Source organism: Pseudopodoces humilis, chromosome 5 (assembly GCF_049639895.1).
Source record: "Pseudopodoces humilis isolate 2021_Gansu_Grassland_sample_001 chromosome 5, ASM4963989v1, whole genome shotgun sequence".
NCBI classification, from domain to species: domain Eukaryota; kingdom Metazoa; phylum Chordata; class Aves; order Passeriformes; family Paridae; genus Pseudopodoces; species Pseudopodoces humilis.
The window spans coordinates 25,540,029-25,557,153 of NC_142204.1; the positions used below are offsets into that span (position 1 = coordinate 25,540,029).

A 17,125-nucleotide genomic window follows, 5' to 3' on the forward strand; every position below is an offset into this window, starting at 1 on the left:
GCCGCAGCCCCGGGGTTGAGTTCATGTTTTTGTAAAAACAGTGTAAAACTCAGGCACTGTCCTTAATCTGAGAGAGGCAAGTAGATCTTAAAGAGATGTAGAAACATTCAAAGGCAATTGCTTTTAAAGACTGTTGTTAATTAAAAAAAAAACAAAAACAAAAAAACCTTTACAGACAAATTCGTAATGGAAGACAGGACCATTTCAAAAATACTGAAGCGAGATTAATGTAGGAGGTGACAAAATATGACATGATATGGAGGGTTGATCCAACCAAATATCAAGTTAATGAACATTATTGGAAGGTACATGCAAGAGCCATGAAAACACACCAAACTTGCACATTGTGGCAGCATTTCAAAAGTCCTCACATTTTTGAAATAAAAGAAACCCAAAACAAACAAAATAAACACCGTTACAAATAACCTACCACCTGTCCCGGCCAGGCAATTTAATGTCTAAATTAATGCACATTAATTCAGAGTGCAGACCATTAGTATTTCATATGGAAGTTCGTAAATTCTATCAGACCAGAAGGAAAAAAAAACCAAAACCCAAACACAAAGATATAACCATGTTGCATGAGGATTAATGTAGACAGAAGGTGGTAGGTTCGAAATCATGATTAGCATGACAATTGCAGGATGTCCATAAGAAACTGGAGAGCCAAGGTGAACTACCTGAAAAGGACTGGCAATAAACACTTTTGATTAAGAAGCCATGCAATGGTGCATTAAAGAGCTGACCAAGACCAGAATACCAGTGTACACCAAGACACTGCTCTAAGACAAGCCATGGAGTGGTGTTTGGACAACCACTTCATTCACCAATTTGTAAAAAGTAAGAATATGCTGCCATAGACAACAGAGCTATGGAACAGAGCAAAAAGTAGTTCTTCCAAGGAAGTACATCAATGCCATCAAAACTCTGAGATAACCTAAACATAATGCAGAATTTAACAGTAAGTTAAAATGCATCTTGCTATTTGGCTTCTCCAAAGGACATGAATCTATTAATTTACAAGATCCTTGAGTCTCCCCATTCTTTCAGAAGAGGCGAGAGATGCACTCGCAATACGTGTCTTCACATTTACACAGCTTTCTGTCTACCTGGTAATGAAAGTATCCCACCTCACTTAGAACAGGTACCCTGATTTCAGAGCCGTTTTTGCTATAAAATTACTGTTTAAATTACTACGTTGTCAGTAACAAAGGCCGCTTTTTTTTTTCCTGTAAAAAGAGAATTTGAATTACATGGACACAAATGGCTTCAATTTAGTAGCAAGAGTCAGCTGCTAATTTCTATGATCCAGATTAAAAGGTGGAGGAGTAACAGTTCTCTCACCCATAAGCTCCTCTTGCTCTTCATCACATTATCAGTTTTGAAATTTCTATGTTCACCTAGAAAGCACGATTGACTCAATATTGGAATATTACCACTTAATTTTAGTTGCTTCACATCATCTAAAAAGGCTTAGAATCCACTCTGTATAACAAACGTTTATTCAGAAACAGGTAATACATTATCTTCTCCAACCCCTAATGTTTCCTCCTCCTCCCCCCCCCTTTTTTTTTTATTAAAACACAGGTATTTGGTGGGCAATCTAAAAAAGGAGAACAATAGCTGTCTTAGGTCCTCTCCCCTACAAACATCTGCTGTTCACATGAAGCACCCTACCAATCATGGCGTCACTGGCCTTCAAACCAAAGAGTACTCCAGAAAAACAAGTCCTGCCAAGTCCTTATTATTTCCATGGCTAAAAGGGATACAGTGAGATAGAGGAATGGTCTGCACAAGCTAGATAGAAGAAAGAGTTCTTACAGAACAAGAAAGCAAAAGAAACATGGGGTTGTCCAAGAAACGGAGTCTGAACTTACAGAAGCTACTCAGCGAGCTGAACAAAATGGATTAGGTTAGTCTCCCACCTAGTAGGATCAAGTTCAAACCCCAACCAGATTCTGGAAGTTGCTCTCAGCTTTCGTCTCTTCCAATACGATTTGAACAAACACAAACGAGTGGACCCACTGGGACTTTGAACATCCAAGGCGCCAATGCAGGACAAACAATGAGAAGTACTGGAAGTGCCACCTAGTGGCCTGTCACACACACTCGCTGGCCCACGCCACATCCTCGCCGCCCTGCACCGGACTTGACGCTCTTCTCCTGTGCTCCTTACACAGCACTAACTGCCCTCTGCTCCTAAACCTCTCCCTGAAGCCACACACTGCAGGAATCATCCTCCAAATCCAGGCATGCCAGCAGCATAACTGCACAGCAGCCAAACAATGCCCAAATAGCATCTCTCAAAGAAACGAGTTCTCAGACACAAAACTTTGTGTATATTAGGATCTGAAAAGGCTCCCAGGTCCTTCCATTTTATAGGAGACTGGCTGAGTTAGAAGGCAAGAAAGAAACTCATGTCCATGCATCAGCAGCAGGAGGCAATTTAGTCTAATGGGAGTCAAACAGCTGGGTTTCTTCTACCTCTGAGCATGACTGGTTCTTAATTTTTCAGTCCAGAAAGAGGAGAGCAACTGAGCCTGACCCTCCAGAGTACAAATATTCCTTATACAAGTGCCAGAACAACCCTCCAGCACTACCAGAGTTGAAACACCCCTGCCCATAGCACAATGTCTGGTGCACTTGTGCATATGTCCTTTCTGCCTGATGCCTCTGTTGGCACACACTGCTGGCAGCTCAGCTTTTCCTGCTTCGTCTCAGTGTCCCAACTGCTGAGCAGGAAAGTGTCCAACAGCCAGAAGGAAGAGTTATGCCACCAAATGCATACAAGTCCTTTCTGGATGGAGCCCAACCTGCCTGTGCACCCAGCGCAGCAACTTCAGAAACAACGTGGTGCTCTTGCCTGTGGACAATCAAGGAGATGCACCTTTTAGTTAAAGGTCAGTCAGAAGAAAAGAGAAGGAGATCACCACTCCTTCCCTCGAAGTCTATGTGCACTTTTAATGGCCACCGGGGGCTTTGGAGTAAAGGATGGAGTTACATGGTATATGCTTGGTAATACATTACTGGCAGAAGGGGGAGGTTATTTTCTTGGGAAAAAAAATCATGGAAGAAAACTCCAACTATGAAAACAGAAAGTACACACACAAGAGAAAACACTATTGTACAGTAAGGTAGCGATCATAGAAAACAAAAAATTTCAGGATAGGCAAATGCAAATAACATCTGCACTCCTGCACTTTCCTCATCCCCCAACTTATATGAGTTTTCCAGTCCACTGCTTGCTCCCCCCTCTCAGAGTTTAATTTTGAATTCTGTGGGCTGCACAGAGGCAGAGACCCCTGAGGATTTAAAGAGTGCCTTCAAGATAGTTTCAGGGTCCACTTCAGCTGGGGGATTTGAGGAGGCGCTTGCACTTGACCGGCGTGGTTCCCCTTCCTTCTTCACTGAAGGGGTATCACTCAGTCGGCTGGAGAATTAAAAAAAAAATTACTACAAAAGGCAGTATTTAACCTCTCCTTATGATAAATAACTTTTAACATTGTGTCTGTATTTACTATTACCAGTATTTGCCCCTTACCAATATCAGAGATAAAGGTTCTAAATATGCTTTTCTCACAAGAAAACGTCCTCATTTCAGACTATTTTTGTGCCTCAGGGCTGAGAACACTAGGTAGTCAAGCTATGTTGCACTCCACTCATCATATTGTACCACAGAAGGGGAGAGAAAGAAAATTCATGGGACAACAATTCTCAAAATAGAACCTGCAAAAGCGTTTGGACCTTTTCCCCACTGAAGGACACTTACAGCAATATAGGCTGGTCTGAGGTGATGACATTCCCATTCATATGAAGATTGCATTTCATTGGTTGACCTAAATAAAACCAAAATACAAAACATTCTATCAGAATTGGTGTAAGGCAAGATCCTTGAAACATCACACAACAGTGCAAGCAATAGCGTTCTACAAGCTGGGGAAACATGAGAAAAAACAGCTGATAAATCTCTTGTTGCAGAATCAGAGCAACAGAAGACCCACTGAAACAGTCAGTACTGTATGAAGAATCATACTAATTAACAAGTTGCACTGAAGTATAAAGCCCTTAGCAGAGACACAAGAGGATCTCCCAGTCTTAGCTGTCTGCTCCTCATCTGACTTCCATAACATGTCACTCATCTAAAGAAAGAAAAAACACCTATTTCCAGCTAAAAATTAACAGTTCAACAATAATTTCAGTTTAACATGGTTAAAAAAAATAAAATTGCATTACTGAAAGTTTATGGAGAATCTGATACTGTTTTACAAATCCAGTTCAAAAGGTCTCTGAGTACACCCTGGAACTATTGCAAATACTAGTTTTACTTGTACTTTGCAAGCAGCTCTGTAAGCAGGTAAAGCCTTCCTAAGGACTACCCAGCTCTTAATACCAAATTACAAACACAAGAAATTTCATTTGAAAGTTAGACCAGACTCAGACCGATCAGGACCCTGCCTCCAGCTCTGAACCTTCATTTTCTAGGAAAATGCGGGTGGGCTTTTTATTTCATTTAAATAATCTGTGCATATATTCAGCTAGTTACACAGCAATTAGTATCTTAATCTAGCTCTTGAAATGATTTTCTGGTATTTCTCACTTGCCAGCATATTAGCATCTAAGATGCTTTTAAACCTTCCAGTCAGGTGATCAAGTCATTCTTGATTTATTTATCATACATGCAACTCTGGCATCAAACTTACCATCTAAGCACCTGTTGTTGTATTTCTTATATGCTGTGATAGCATCTTCTTTCTTCACAAATACTACCTCAGCCACTCCAGGGTGCACCAGCCTGGCTCGCTTCAGAGCGCCACACACACAGAATAACTCCTGAGGGCAGAGAGTCAGTCCATGGTCACACCAAAGGCCATGAGAAGGGTTTATTCACTTCATCACAACACCCATCCTGCTTATTAAATACCTGATAGGATCTGGACACTTTTCTTACCGCGTTTGTTATGGTGTAAGTACTTGGCACCATTAGCAGAGACTACACAAGCAAGGAAGTTTAGGGCCAGTACCCAATAATGTTTTTCACACGGGAAGACCAGATTCATGCTCAGCCCGGTGAGAATGGAAGCCCCTAGATAATTTGGACGGGGGCATAAGTTTGGGTAGAAGAATCACTTGGCATGAACTCTTCTTCTAAGTGATGTCAGGTATCTCAATATACTCTGTGGTATTTTGTCCCATGTTCTTAAGTACGTGTTTTTTTTAAAAAAAAGTGTAAACAAACCCCAATCAATCAGGAACCCTGGAAGTTTTTGCACAGACAGTAGACCCACATCACACCCCTCTTCACTGCATAGATCAAGTGATTTATCAAAAGAGGAAGAATAAGGAAAGGAAGTGTCACTCATGCACAGTCTGGCAGCGAGCAATACTCACAACAATATCTTCTTCTGTAACTCGAGGATGCAGATTATTTACGGTCATCTTTGTGCCTTCCAAAGGACTGAATGCCAGCTGCCAACACAAACAAATGCATCACATGGAAAAGGTCAGAAATACAGCACACAATATAGCACAGCAGAGAAAGCAATAAAAAGTCACTAAGGGTATGTCTGGAAATTTCTGTACAAACACACAAAGGAGAGAGCTACAGCTAGTAATGGGAAATATCAATGTTTACTGAAGCCCAGCTCTTCTGATGGCAAAAAAGAGCTCCTTTTCCATGCTAGTTTCTCTCTGAAGGAACTTTTCCACTCTTATTCCCAAGAACAACACTAACTTAATCTGCATACCCAGTACTCTCTGGTCATGCCCACACTTTTAACAGCCTGTCTCTGTTGTACTCTACACCAGCAAGAAAACCCCAAAATACAGCTCCAGCCTCTCAGGAGCATGCTAAACTCAACACACCTAGGAACACATAGTGGGCTACTTGTACCCAACATCAGGCAGTTTGGCAAAGCAATTCCAGGTAGGCTGTCTACAAATTGCCTGGGAGGTCTCATGTGTACATGAGAATGTGTACCTTTGGAAGAACTCATTTTTCTCCTTGCTACCTGCAGTCAACATACAACCTATCAAATAGTGTTAAAACACTACTCCTGGGGACATGAAGGGCACCAAGAAGTGTCCAAACAACAACTGCCATCTCCCCATAATATAGATTCCTCCAGGACCATGTGCAGGGAAAGGATGTTTAGACTAGTTTCAAATTCTTGGGACATGGACTGCAGTTATCAGAATAACCTTGATGATGTCCCAGAAAAAATGGTGCAAGGCAGGCAGAAATAGGCTGCTCAAATGTCCAATGAACAGCAAGTTTCAGATGTTTCAGAGACTTCTATAAACTGCATTTTCCCCTTCCCTGAGCTCACCTCAACAGGTGCTGGCTCTTTCGGAGGCTCTTCCTTTGTCACTAAGGTCCGGGACATGTTTGTCAAGGCCTTTGTCCGCATAGGAGGGGGAGGTGCAGGTGGAGCTGTGTATGTATCGTTCTGGACCACTTTAGTCAGGGGAACAGTCTTGGACAGAGAGAATTTATTGCTGCTCAGACCAGTCTACAGGAAGAAAAAAGGAAGTATCTCAGAGCTGCAGCCTACAAAAGCCATCACATTTCTTCAAGCACCACCACCAGAGTATTACTAGTATGCACTAAGAAAAGCATGCCCTTCCCAGTGTCAAAACCACTACAGTGCTGGAGACTTTCAAAAGTCTCTGAGAAAAAAATAAGTGAAAAGTTTAACATAAAAAGGTATGTTTATCCAGAAAGAGTGCTTCTCTCATAGGCACTTTTTAGTTTCATACTTTTCTTAAATAAACTTTAACAATGTAATCTGAATTTGAAAAGCTCCTTTCATCTGAAGATTTTCAAGTACTTTACAAAGTGTTCACAAAGATTGCTCATTAACAGTAAGATGGAGAAGCCCCAGAACAAAAAGCAGTAATTCCTCACAATCACCAAGTTAGGGCACACAAAGACATGGAACTTAGGCTGAAATATGTGAGTTTAAAGCCAGACTAAAACTTGTGCTTGGAAGCTGCTGTGAACACTGCAAAGAACAAATTTACTCCTCAAAAAACCCTCATAAGATTATCTGAGAATCACAAATAGCCTGAAGCTCTATTCTGAATACCTACATGAGGAAATAAATTCCTGGGGTAATCACTGCACTACAGTGCCTGCGTGATGGTAAAACCACATGAATTTGCTTTTCTGAAACCAGAGAATAACTTAGCCTAAACCTATGCCAGGGCTAACTTCAAAGACACATTAGGTTGGCAAGGGTCTTATCCAGCTAAGCACTGAATATTCAAGAATGATGACTGCACAACCTCTTTGGGTCGCTGTGCCAGATGCTGATCAATACTGTGATAATTTCACCAACGAGAATTTATTTTGCTGCAGCACTTTTATTAGTCTTCTCCATGGTCTATCCTGAAAAGGATCTGGGCTTTGCCTTTTCCAGGCAGTCCTGTCCACTCTCTTTGCCCTTTCCAAGCAGTGAGTGTGGATGGATCTCACTACAGACTTCACAGCCACTCCTCATGCATAACATGGTGCAGCCCTCTGACCACCCTGCTTACTGGTTCCAGCCATGTCTTTCTTGTATTGCAGAGCCTCGAGATAGGCAAAGAATTCCAGATGCATTCTCAAAATGTCAAAGAGGAATAATTATCTTCCATGATTTGCTGGCTACGGTTTCACTACATGTACAGCTGGCCTTTGTTGCTGGAAGGATGCACGACTCATTCATTCTTAGCAGATCACACAGGAGGACCCCCAGGCTCCTTCCCAGAACGCTGCTTTCTAGCCAGTCAGTTCTCAGTTTAAGCTGCAGAGGGTCATCACGTGCCAAAAGCAGGATCTTACATTTGTCTGTACTGAAATTCCATCTACTCCAGAGCAACAGTCCTACCCAACAAGATGCCTACTAAGATTTTTGCACAGCAAGAGATTTCCTGCTTTGATTTCCAGTCTCCAGAAGCAGCAGAAAGCTTCTCTTGCTGGTTTATTCAAACAGTAACAAGACAGGTTCAGTGCCCTTCCTCAACAAGACGAAAGTCAAGAGCCAGGATGCAGGAATCTGCCAGCAGGGCAGAAAGCACACATTCTGGCTGTTACCCTAAAAGAACTCTGTTCCAAAAAAACCAGTAGAAGCATTGGCACAAAGGAAGGGTGGGGTGAAGAGCAAATATTTGAGGAGAAAGCATCATTTACAGATTTTAAAAGAACATAAGCCCTGTAAAGACACAGCCTCTGTGTCCATGCAATGTGAGCATGGCATGGTGGGGACTGTTCAGATGATCTCTTACTGAGTTGTGCAGGAAACTGTTTGTGGTGGTGATTTTCATCTGTTTGCTAGGAAGGGGAGAGACGCTTTCATCATCATCTTCTGCGTCATACAGACCCTGAAGTGAAGAAGGTAATAGTTTACATGCAGGTAGATTTCATTGAGACATTTCAAAAATAGGTAGTTTTCTCCTGCCTTCAACCATCTTCAGCTAATGAACATGATTACACTGGATTTTAGTTCTAGATATACAAGTCCATGTCAAAACATCACTATGAAAACTATCATTCCAAAAACACCACACTAGAACTGTTTCCCTAGATATACTGAAATTACATACAGATTCTTCTGCTCCTGGACCTCATTAGGACTGCTGAAGCTACATTAATGGAATAAAGCCTCAATGTCTTCTAACACCCTCCTACCTTTGCAGCTGAAGCCTGTGCATGTGATTTTTTAATTAGTTTGGGAGTGTGTGGTGGATTCTTTTTTGTTTGTTTGGGGTTTGGTTTGTTTTTTTTTTTAATTAAACAAATTCCTCCTGAGTACACCTAAACTGAACATTCCTTTTGAATAGCCTGTTTTCCTTAATACAGAACATATCCATCTGGCCCTAGAAAACACTGCACTAAGAGCATTACTGAATGAATAATTAATTTTCCTGTTCAACTTAACACTCACAGCCTTGCCTTAAAATACTGAGCATGTATTGCTCAACTACACAAGCAGTTTTTTCATTGACTCTAAATAACGTGAAGAAAATGTCTAGACATATATAGCAGTGCCCAGAACATAAGAAATCACAACTGCAAACAGCTTCCCATTGATTCAGTAAAAAGGTAAAGAAAAATGGAGGGATTAGCAGTAAGAGCTTGCAAAATCAGTGGGTTGTCATAGTCAGCAAGATTCTGGTTTACAAACAGGGAAGTTGTTCCAGTTACAGAAATGCTATAAAGGGGAAAAAAAAAAAAAAACAAACCAAAAATGGACAGAGAACAGAGGAGAATTGTGGAGAAAATAAAAGAGCTGGGAAAAACACTAGGCATCAGGACAATGGACTTGAGTTTGAGACAAAATGAAATGGATTCCACTTTTACAGTGATGAGGTCAGAATAACGAAGACACTTCCTTAAACAACAGCATCTGGGATAAGTAAGGGTAGCAGAGTAGCAGGCCAGCATAAAGATAAGATACACAAATAGCTGAAGTTACTATAATCATGGCAAAAAAGTCACCTGACATGATATTGTGAATGCCAGTTTTCCAGTATTTCATGCATTACTTTACATGTATACGCACAAAATAATTTAAGTAATAAAAACTTACAATTTTTCTCTGAAAGCACCCGAAGTAGTAAGGTGGCTGAATGGATGCGGGCAACGACAAAGGTCTTTAAAACTGATTCCAGAAAGACCGTACTCTAGGGTCTTTCTCAAAATCTGCTTGATAAGGCCCAAGGGAACTTTGGAAGTACATCAGAATGCTAATTAACATCATTCCCTATCAGGATTCCAGCAGTGGCCCACAGCTGGGATTTCACAGGAAATCACCCTCTCCCACCTCACTGCAGCACATTTGACTATGTACAATCACATCCACTCTCCTAATCTACTTAAGAGTTTTCTTTGCACCTGCCAATGTTTATGGACAGATTTTCTTCCTTGACAAAGGTAACAAACAAAGTACAGAGCAGGTACACACCTGTTTATGTGTATGATTGTTCACCACATTAATCCTCATTCCTGCTGGATGAGAGTGTCCAGGAACTGCTGGATGAGAGTGTCCAGGAATGGCCTTCTGCTACAGTTAGAGATAAAGAACCAAAGCATTAAGTGCTACAGTCCATCAGGTCCTCATTTCAGAAAATCAAAGCTTTAGTTGAATACCCTGAGATCACTTAAATGAAACTCACCTTCCTGCTTTGAAATATATTACCACAATATGCTCTTAGGTAACACCTGTATTTCCTGTGATATGGTCAGCATGAGACAGCTTCGCTTAAATTAAAATCTAAGGCCACAGGAAGAAAAGGAATCAAATTACTTAGGGTTCAGTCCAAGATTATTGGGAAGGGAAGATAAATTCAGTCCTGTCAGGACCGACTAGCTCTACATTTCTGCCAATACAAAACCATGAATGGACTAAGTCAGAAATGGGGTAAGTATCTCTTCCTTCATGCTACAGGTAACTAAACATACATATCTCCATCAAACAAAAGGAGAAGTGTTAGCACTAGAGCTGGAATAAAATAATGCACAGGGTAGTGTATCTGCCTCTTCTGCAGTCCATTATACCACGAAACAGGGAAACCACCACAGAAGTAGCTAGGGAATGCAGCTGTACTAATTGATAACTGAAATCATGCAACAACACCCTTAAAAATGTTGTCCTTCTGCTTTCTGAAAAAGCTGGAAGCTGTCCACTAAAGAATAGATATTCTTACAAAAATAGTCTACACAGGTAGTAAAATCTTCAGATTTGCATGTTCTCTAGACTGCTACTTAGACCATAGCACCTCACGTTTCAATTTGCTAATCAATTCAGAAAAAAGGATACCTATCTTACAGGAACAGCAGCAGACCTACAGTCATTTTTTGGCTCCAAAGATATTTCCTTCTCTATAAGAAACAAGACTTCAGGACAGCACATTTAGAGCCGTGTGCTGAACCTTGGATCAAGATATACTAGTTTGATTCTACTTCCACATTTGGGAAGATAGGAGGGTCAGGGACAATCTGTAATTTCAGTACAAGTATTTTAAAACATTTTTAGATAATTGCTCATGTGCAAGGCTCTGTCTACAGTCTGAATTGCCATAATATCCTATATATAAATATATATGTTTCCATGCATAAATATCACTGTTTGCTAAATGTCACTGTCCTCGTGTGTGTATATGTACATATATATGTATGTATAATGCATGTGTTTGTAGAGTTAGAATATATATTAGTTTTGGTAATAAGTTGACGATATGGGGATAAGGGGTGGAATGTGCTGGGGGGACTTTATGATGCTTGTATCCCAAATCATCTGTTCTGTTTACGCTACATATTAAGTTCTGCACCTTTAAAACTAGTTTTGAGAGCAAAGGGGAGGAAAGAAGAAGCACACAGTTTGTTTTCAGAAACAGCACCCACTCCCCTGCGTGCTTCTCCGGACTGTGCTGCCTGCAGCAGTCAGACTGCAAGACAGAGCTTTCCTTTGTTTCTAGTTAGTTTTTAGCTAGCTGAGGCAGAAAAATTCCCTGGACTGTGTTTTGTTTCTTTTTTCTTAAATCTGTTCAAACCTACTCTCGACTGAAAACCCAGAGCTCATACCTGTGGCCCACCAAAAACTGGGTGTCGGCACTTTCCAGCACTAGAAAGACTGATAAGAGACTGAGTGAGCCAAGCTACACCCCACAAAAAAGACTTTTCTAAATTTGCCATCTCTTCAAACAGCAAGCTGTTTCATTGTTTAATACTGTACATTTTTTTTATGCTTGTAGATACTTTGCTTGTTAAATAAAGTTTTTCCACTTTTCTCCACTAAAATATTTTCCCAAACCAGTTGCAAAAAGAGCTGTTTAAATTTACTTTCTAAAAAAATCCCATTCTGAAGTTTTCTCCCAAATTTGCCCTAAACCAAGACACTTGCACTTTGTTGTCTAACAAATAGAAAATACTAGTGGTCAAACCAAGTAACAAAAAACCCCCAAAACACCAGGTTAGAACAAACAGCTACTGCACCAAGTCTCTGGAAACTACTTTTATTCCTAGAAACTTTGTAGAAAATGGTCTGTTCCTCATGGCTGATGCTGGTGATTTGGCTTAGAAGGACAGCAAAGAGTACTAATCACCCTCCTAATTAATGGCTGCTGAACAGACTGCTCTACTGCTCTGTGATTAGCCCCTCTTACTGCCGCAGGAGTCCTTTCTCTTTCTTACATCAGCCTGGCAGTAAACCTGCAGAGTAGTGGGAAACTTCCTAGGCTAATCTGCAGAAGAAACATGTTTGATGTTCTTCAGCAAAACCCACAGCTGAACAGAAAGCAGACTCATTTAAGCTCTCAATCTGATGACAATAGAACACTGCTATGTGTAAGCACAATGCTCATTTTTGGGAGGATGAAAATGGAAGAGGTAGGTTAGGAACCTCAGTTATGTGGTTGTAGACGTAAGGAGCAAAACCACTCGAACAACAATCTTCTCTTCTGATTCTAGCCATTGTACTTAACAGACACAGTTCAACAGGAGTTGTTTCTCAGAGAAGCTAAGAATCAAGTTGCTGTGCTGCAAAGTGAAAGCAGAAAACTGGCCCAGGAAACCAGCAGGTCAGGGTGATTATAACACAATTGAAATAAATCTTGAGCCTCAGCGGGAATGCTTCATGTGATCAGGCAACTCCCTGGAAGTCAGGGCTTTCCTGAAAACCAGACAAGTATAAAAAGAGAAAACTGTAGAATGGCTCATTGAATTTTAAATTTTCTTAGATACAAACACAGCTGCATATTCTAAACTGTTATCCCACCACTAGGATAAACCAGTTATCTATACAGGACAATCCACTGCATCAGACTTGCAAAGAGGGGCAGTACAACAAAAAAAAATCTGCATCATTTTGTTTGCATTCAGGTAGGAAAGAGACTACTTAACCATTCAAGATGTCTCCTTTAATGCTGACAGGAGCTCTGCCTCAGTCTTTTTGGGCCCAAAATTGAAATGAAAATTTAAATGCAAGGTGTGATTCTACAGAAAGTCCCAAAGAGCTGCAAGGACACACAAAAGAATCAGAATCCTACCCCACAGGCTGGAATGAACTGTATCATTGTTGCTTCTATTGTAACCATATGAACATATTATGAACTGTCTTATCATGTCTACTGAACTGCTGTAGAGTAACTGAGAAGCTCAGAGGTGACTCACTTCACCTACTTGGATAGTTTTGGTGATTTTCATGGCTGGATTTACTGTCCCCATAGCTGGGCTGATAACAGCTGGAGTGCTCCTTTTTAAGCTGATCTTCTCTCTGGCATCCACCACTTTGGTCACCTTTTCAGCAGCAACACTTTGCTGCTTACGGGAATTCAACATCTCTCGAGCATCCTGAACCTTCCCTTTGATTTTGAACCGAGCGTCCTTTTGAACCAGTTTTTCTCGAGCATCTTTAACCCCCAGTTTGTGCCGGGCGTCAGTGAGTCCTATCTTCTGCCGGGCATCAAATGTCCGCTGGAAGCTCACAGCTGGTGATGATCTATTCAGAAGGTTTTGCTGGATCCCAATGCGAGATCTTACACCCCCAAACACCGGCCTTGTGTTAAGTCTGGGAGGAAAAAAAAAAAAAAAAAAAAAAAAGAAAAAAGTTTCAGGAATTATAAGATGTGATACAGTGTCAATAGAAGTATTTGTGTTTCTGCAAACAAAAGTTCATTATTACTGTGCAGAAATCCACTCTGGTTGGATGTCGAAATACAACAGTAGAGCTCCTAAGCTGTTTTATGCTGGATTTTACTTTCTGTATAAACAGCTAAGGAACTTTACAAACTCCATCCTTAAGCTCACATTTACAAACTAAAGGGTCTGATTTCAGCTGTACTAAGTACATTTAAACAAAATCTGGGGAAACCTTTGAAGACAAAGAGGAACAAGAACAGACTTTCTAGCTTTACAACTGAACAGGTCTGCTAAAGCATCATCTGTAATACAGTGATACATCCTGATACGAAGGAAACATGGAACTACACATGATTTCAAGAATTTTGGGCAGCAAGTTCAGATTTGTGGGAGCACAGCAGCTTGAATTTTAGGATGTACAAGCACCAGTAACAATCTAAGTTCAAAGCCACCAGTTTCAAGGTTGATTAGATTCAAGAACAGTCATTGGTCAAATTACTTTTTAACATAACTGCCTCTTCTTTAATCTACTACAAGAACTACTGCACTTGATGGCCTTTATTTTCTAAGCCCATCATTATCACAATACTGAGCACAGAAAGACAACAGCCCTCTAAAACTACAGTATTTGTACTTGTAGACAAGTATTCCTAAAAAGCAGCATAATATAGGGTGAAAGCTAGAACTACCTTCTTATTACAGGTCTGATACACTTTTTCAAAAACTGCCCTAAGAAGAAAACCAGTTTATCTATTTTTTAATGGAGTTCCTTTGATAAGTATTTTTAAAGTTTTTTTTTTCATTGGGTTTCTTTGCATTAAAAAAAAAAAAAAAAAAAGAAAAAAAGTAGAAAGAGCAAGAAAAAAAATTCTTGCTGTTGACTTTTTAAAAGTCAGAATAGAGGGCTACAGTGTTCATCTGCTTTCAGAAATGTGTTGCCCAGTTTTATAAAGTCTAAGAGTAGATATCTAGAATTTGTTGTAATACTCAAAAGGTTAGTATCACAGTATCAAATGAGGATGTAATTTCAATTCTTCATACACCTTTACATCAATATCTCCTGATCTAACTGCACAACCTCCACATTATTTACAGTCATGTGTTTTCAGTGGAGAGATCTTTAAAAAAAACCCCAACCAAGAGATGAAAGACTTAGCCTCTGCTTCTGTCGCTTTCATTCTTGTGTCCAGATGTCAGGAAAGCTGGGACTTGAGTCCCATTTTATTACCTATCTAAGAGTCCTATGGCTGCTCTCTCATACAGCAAAAGCAAGCCAGCTAGAAGAAACAGGAGGATTATTATGACCATCTATGAAAATATACCCAGAATACAGAAGACTAACAGTACCTATAAAGCAACAGACACAGAGCAAGACCTTCCTTGCAATTTTAAAAAAAAATTATTTAGCCATGTTGAAAGCATTTAGCTGAAGCACTGTAAAGGGCTGGATGAGAGGCTCCTGAGAGAGGTCAAAGTAAAACCAGCAATGTACATACCAGCATTTAAACTACGATTAGTTAAGGCTGCTGATGACAAATTCCAATGTAATAGGTTAAGAAACTGTACTGAAGATTACATCATTTGTGAAGATTTGTCTTTATTCTAATAAGCAACTCTCTTTCACAGACAATTGCTTACCCTACAAGAGCATTAACTGCTTAGGTATTTGTGCCACAGCACCTGAAATAAAAGCTCAAACATCTAATTCACTTTCCAGGATTCCAAGCTCTGGCTTGAATATGTTATGCATCAGTACATTTTAGTACATTAGTACATAGGTGAAAATTTTCCTGTTATTTCATCTAGACTACTGAACTGCATCAATATAATGATTTAAGTTTATCCAGTTTATCCAGCCTTCACAAAGCCAAGTTTGCTACCTCAGGAATTTATAAAGTGAAGTAAACATGACATACAAGAGGAGTGCAGGGCACAACAATTCTTACAGTGCTACAGAGGGATTCAGTTCATTTTGCTCAGCAAAATAAAAAGCAGAAAGAATTTCTGAAAGAAATGAGAGTTAAGGAGAGATTTGAAAAGGGATAAAGGAGGTACTTAGGGCATAGTAAGCAGCCTAAGACTCTTCCAAATATGCAGGATAACATGAATGAAAGCACAAAGCCAAGGCCTTGTCTAGACTAGGATTTAAATATGTTTGAATGTTTGGTAGTATGTATTAGCAGATAACTTTCAGAATATTACTCTAGACGTGTAAGTGTATACACATTCAGAGTTAAAAACAAAAACCAATAAATTAATAAAAAACCGGCAATAACAACAACAACAACAAATCCCCAACAAAGCAAGAGCACACTGAGCTAACAGAGATGGGGGACAAGATAGATCTTCAGAAACATTAAGAGACTATGGCAAAAGGGAAAACGAAAAGCTACCGAAGGAGAATCCAGGTAAGAACTGCCAACTGTGGCAGTAAATGGCCCAGCCTACACTGGAAACATCTGCCATGCAAAGAAATAATCTGACCTCACAGCTCTTATCTGCAACATGCTCCGCTTCTTCTCAACTACTTCAAACAATCTGTCAGAGCACCACTAACTACGCTAGAGGGTCGACACCTTCCGAAGCCCGGGCAGCGGTGCAGCCGAAGCCCCGACAGCCGCACCCGCGCGGGTGCCCGGCGGCCCCGGTCGGTTACGGCTCCCCGAGCAGCACCAGCGCTCCCGCGGCTCTCCCACAATGCACCGAGCCGCTCCCGGGAGCGCGGCGGCACCGGGCACCCCGGGGCACTGCCGGGAGACCAGCTGCAGCCCGGTTACCCACGGGGTTCAGGGCCGCCGACCCCATTACAGGGAGCAGGGCTGGGTTAATCGGCGGGGACAAGCACGAGGCAGCGGGGACAGGGCAACTGGGAGGATTCAGTGAGACAAGAGACGGCGCCAGGAATCCCGTAAAGACCGAGATGGGATGGGCCGGCGAGCGTTCCTGCCCCACCGGGGCACCGCCAGGCACTGGGGCCGAGATGGGGGCCCGACCCCCGCCCCGGCCCTGAGTGACGGCCGCCGCCGCCAATCGCATCGCAGCGCGGCCCCGCAGCCCCGCGGCTCAGCCAATGGGAACGCGAGGGCGGGAGCAGGGCCGGGCCGCGCCAAGGCAGCCGCGGCCCGCAGCCCGTGGAGCGGAGCCACCCGAGGGGACACACGAAGAGCGGCCGGGGCCCGCCGGGCTCGAGGCGCTGCTTCGCCGTCCCAACCGCTCACCTTCCCTTCACCGTCACACCGCGCTTCCGTATGAGCTCGTCCAGAGACAGGTCCGCCATCTTGTCGCGGTCCCAACGATGAGACGCAGCGAGCGAGCCCCGGAGGTGACACCGTACGACTTCCGCTCCTCGCCCCGCCCCAGAGGAGCGGCGGGCCCCGCCTCCGGCTCCGCCCGCTGCGACGGGACGCCCCACAACTCCCCGCGGCCCCCGGACCTTTCATTTGCATACTGCGCGGCACGTCGCGGCCCGGTTCGGCCCGCGGCAGCGGTTCCGCGGCGCGGAAGGGG

The 17,125-nt window shown here is 42.0% G+C and overlaps 1 protein-coding gene across 6 annotated transcripts; it reads right to left on the reverse strand.

The window, feature by feature from the left end:
• Positions 1-117: 117 nt before the first annotated feature.
• On the reverse strand, positions 118-16,961 carry POLDIP3 (DNA polymerase delta interacting protein 3). 6 transcript variants are annotated; one of them, XM_014256681.2, is made up of 9 exons: positions 16,837-16,961; positions 13,160-13,547; positions 9,945-10,040; positions 8,266-8,361; positions 6,327-6,509; positions 5,389-5,466; positions 4,701-4,830; positions 3,770-3,836; positions 118-3,430 (listed from the first exon to the last, which is right to left on the reverse strand). In XM_014256681.2, the coding sequence occupies exons 1-9, from the start codon at positions 16,893-16,895 to the stop codon at positions 3,256-3,258; spliced, it is 1,272 nt and encodes a 423-aa protein (XP_014112156.1). In that variant the 5' UTR covers positions 16,896-16,961; the 3' UTR covers positions 118-3,255. The 6 variants fall into 6 exon arrangements, with proteins under 6 accessions (XP_014112156.1, XP_014112155.1, XP_005527745.1 ...); XM_014256680.2 differs by having other exon boundaries at positions 13,151-13,547; XM_005527688.3 differs by having other exon boundaries at positions 9,945-10,043; positions 13,151-13,547.
• Positions 16,962-17,125: the final 164 nt, after the last annotated feature.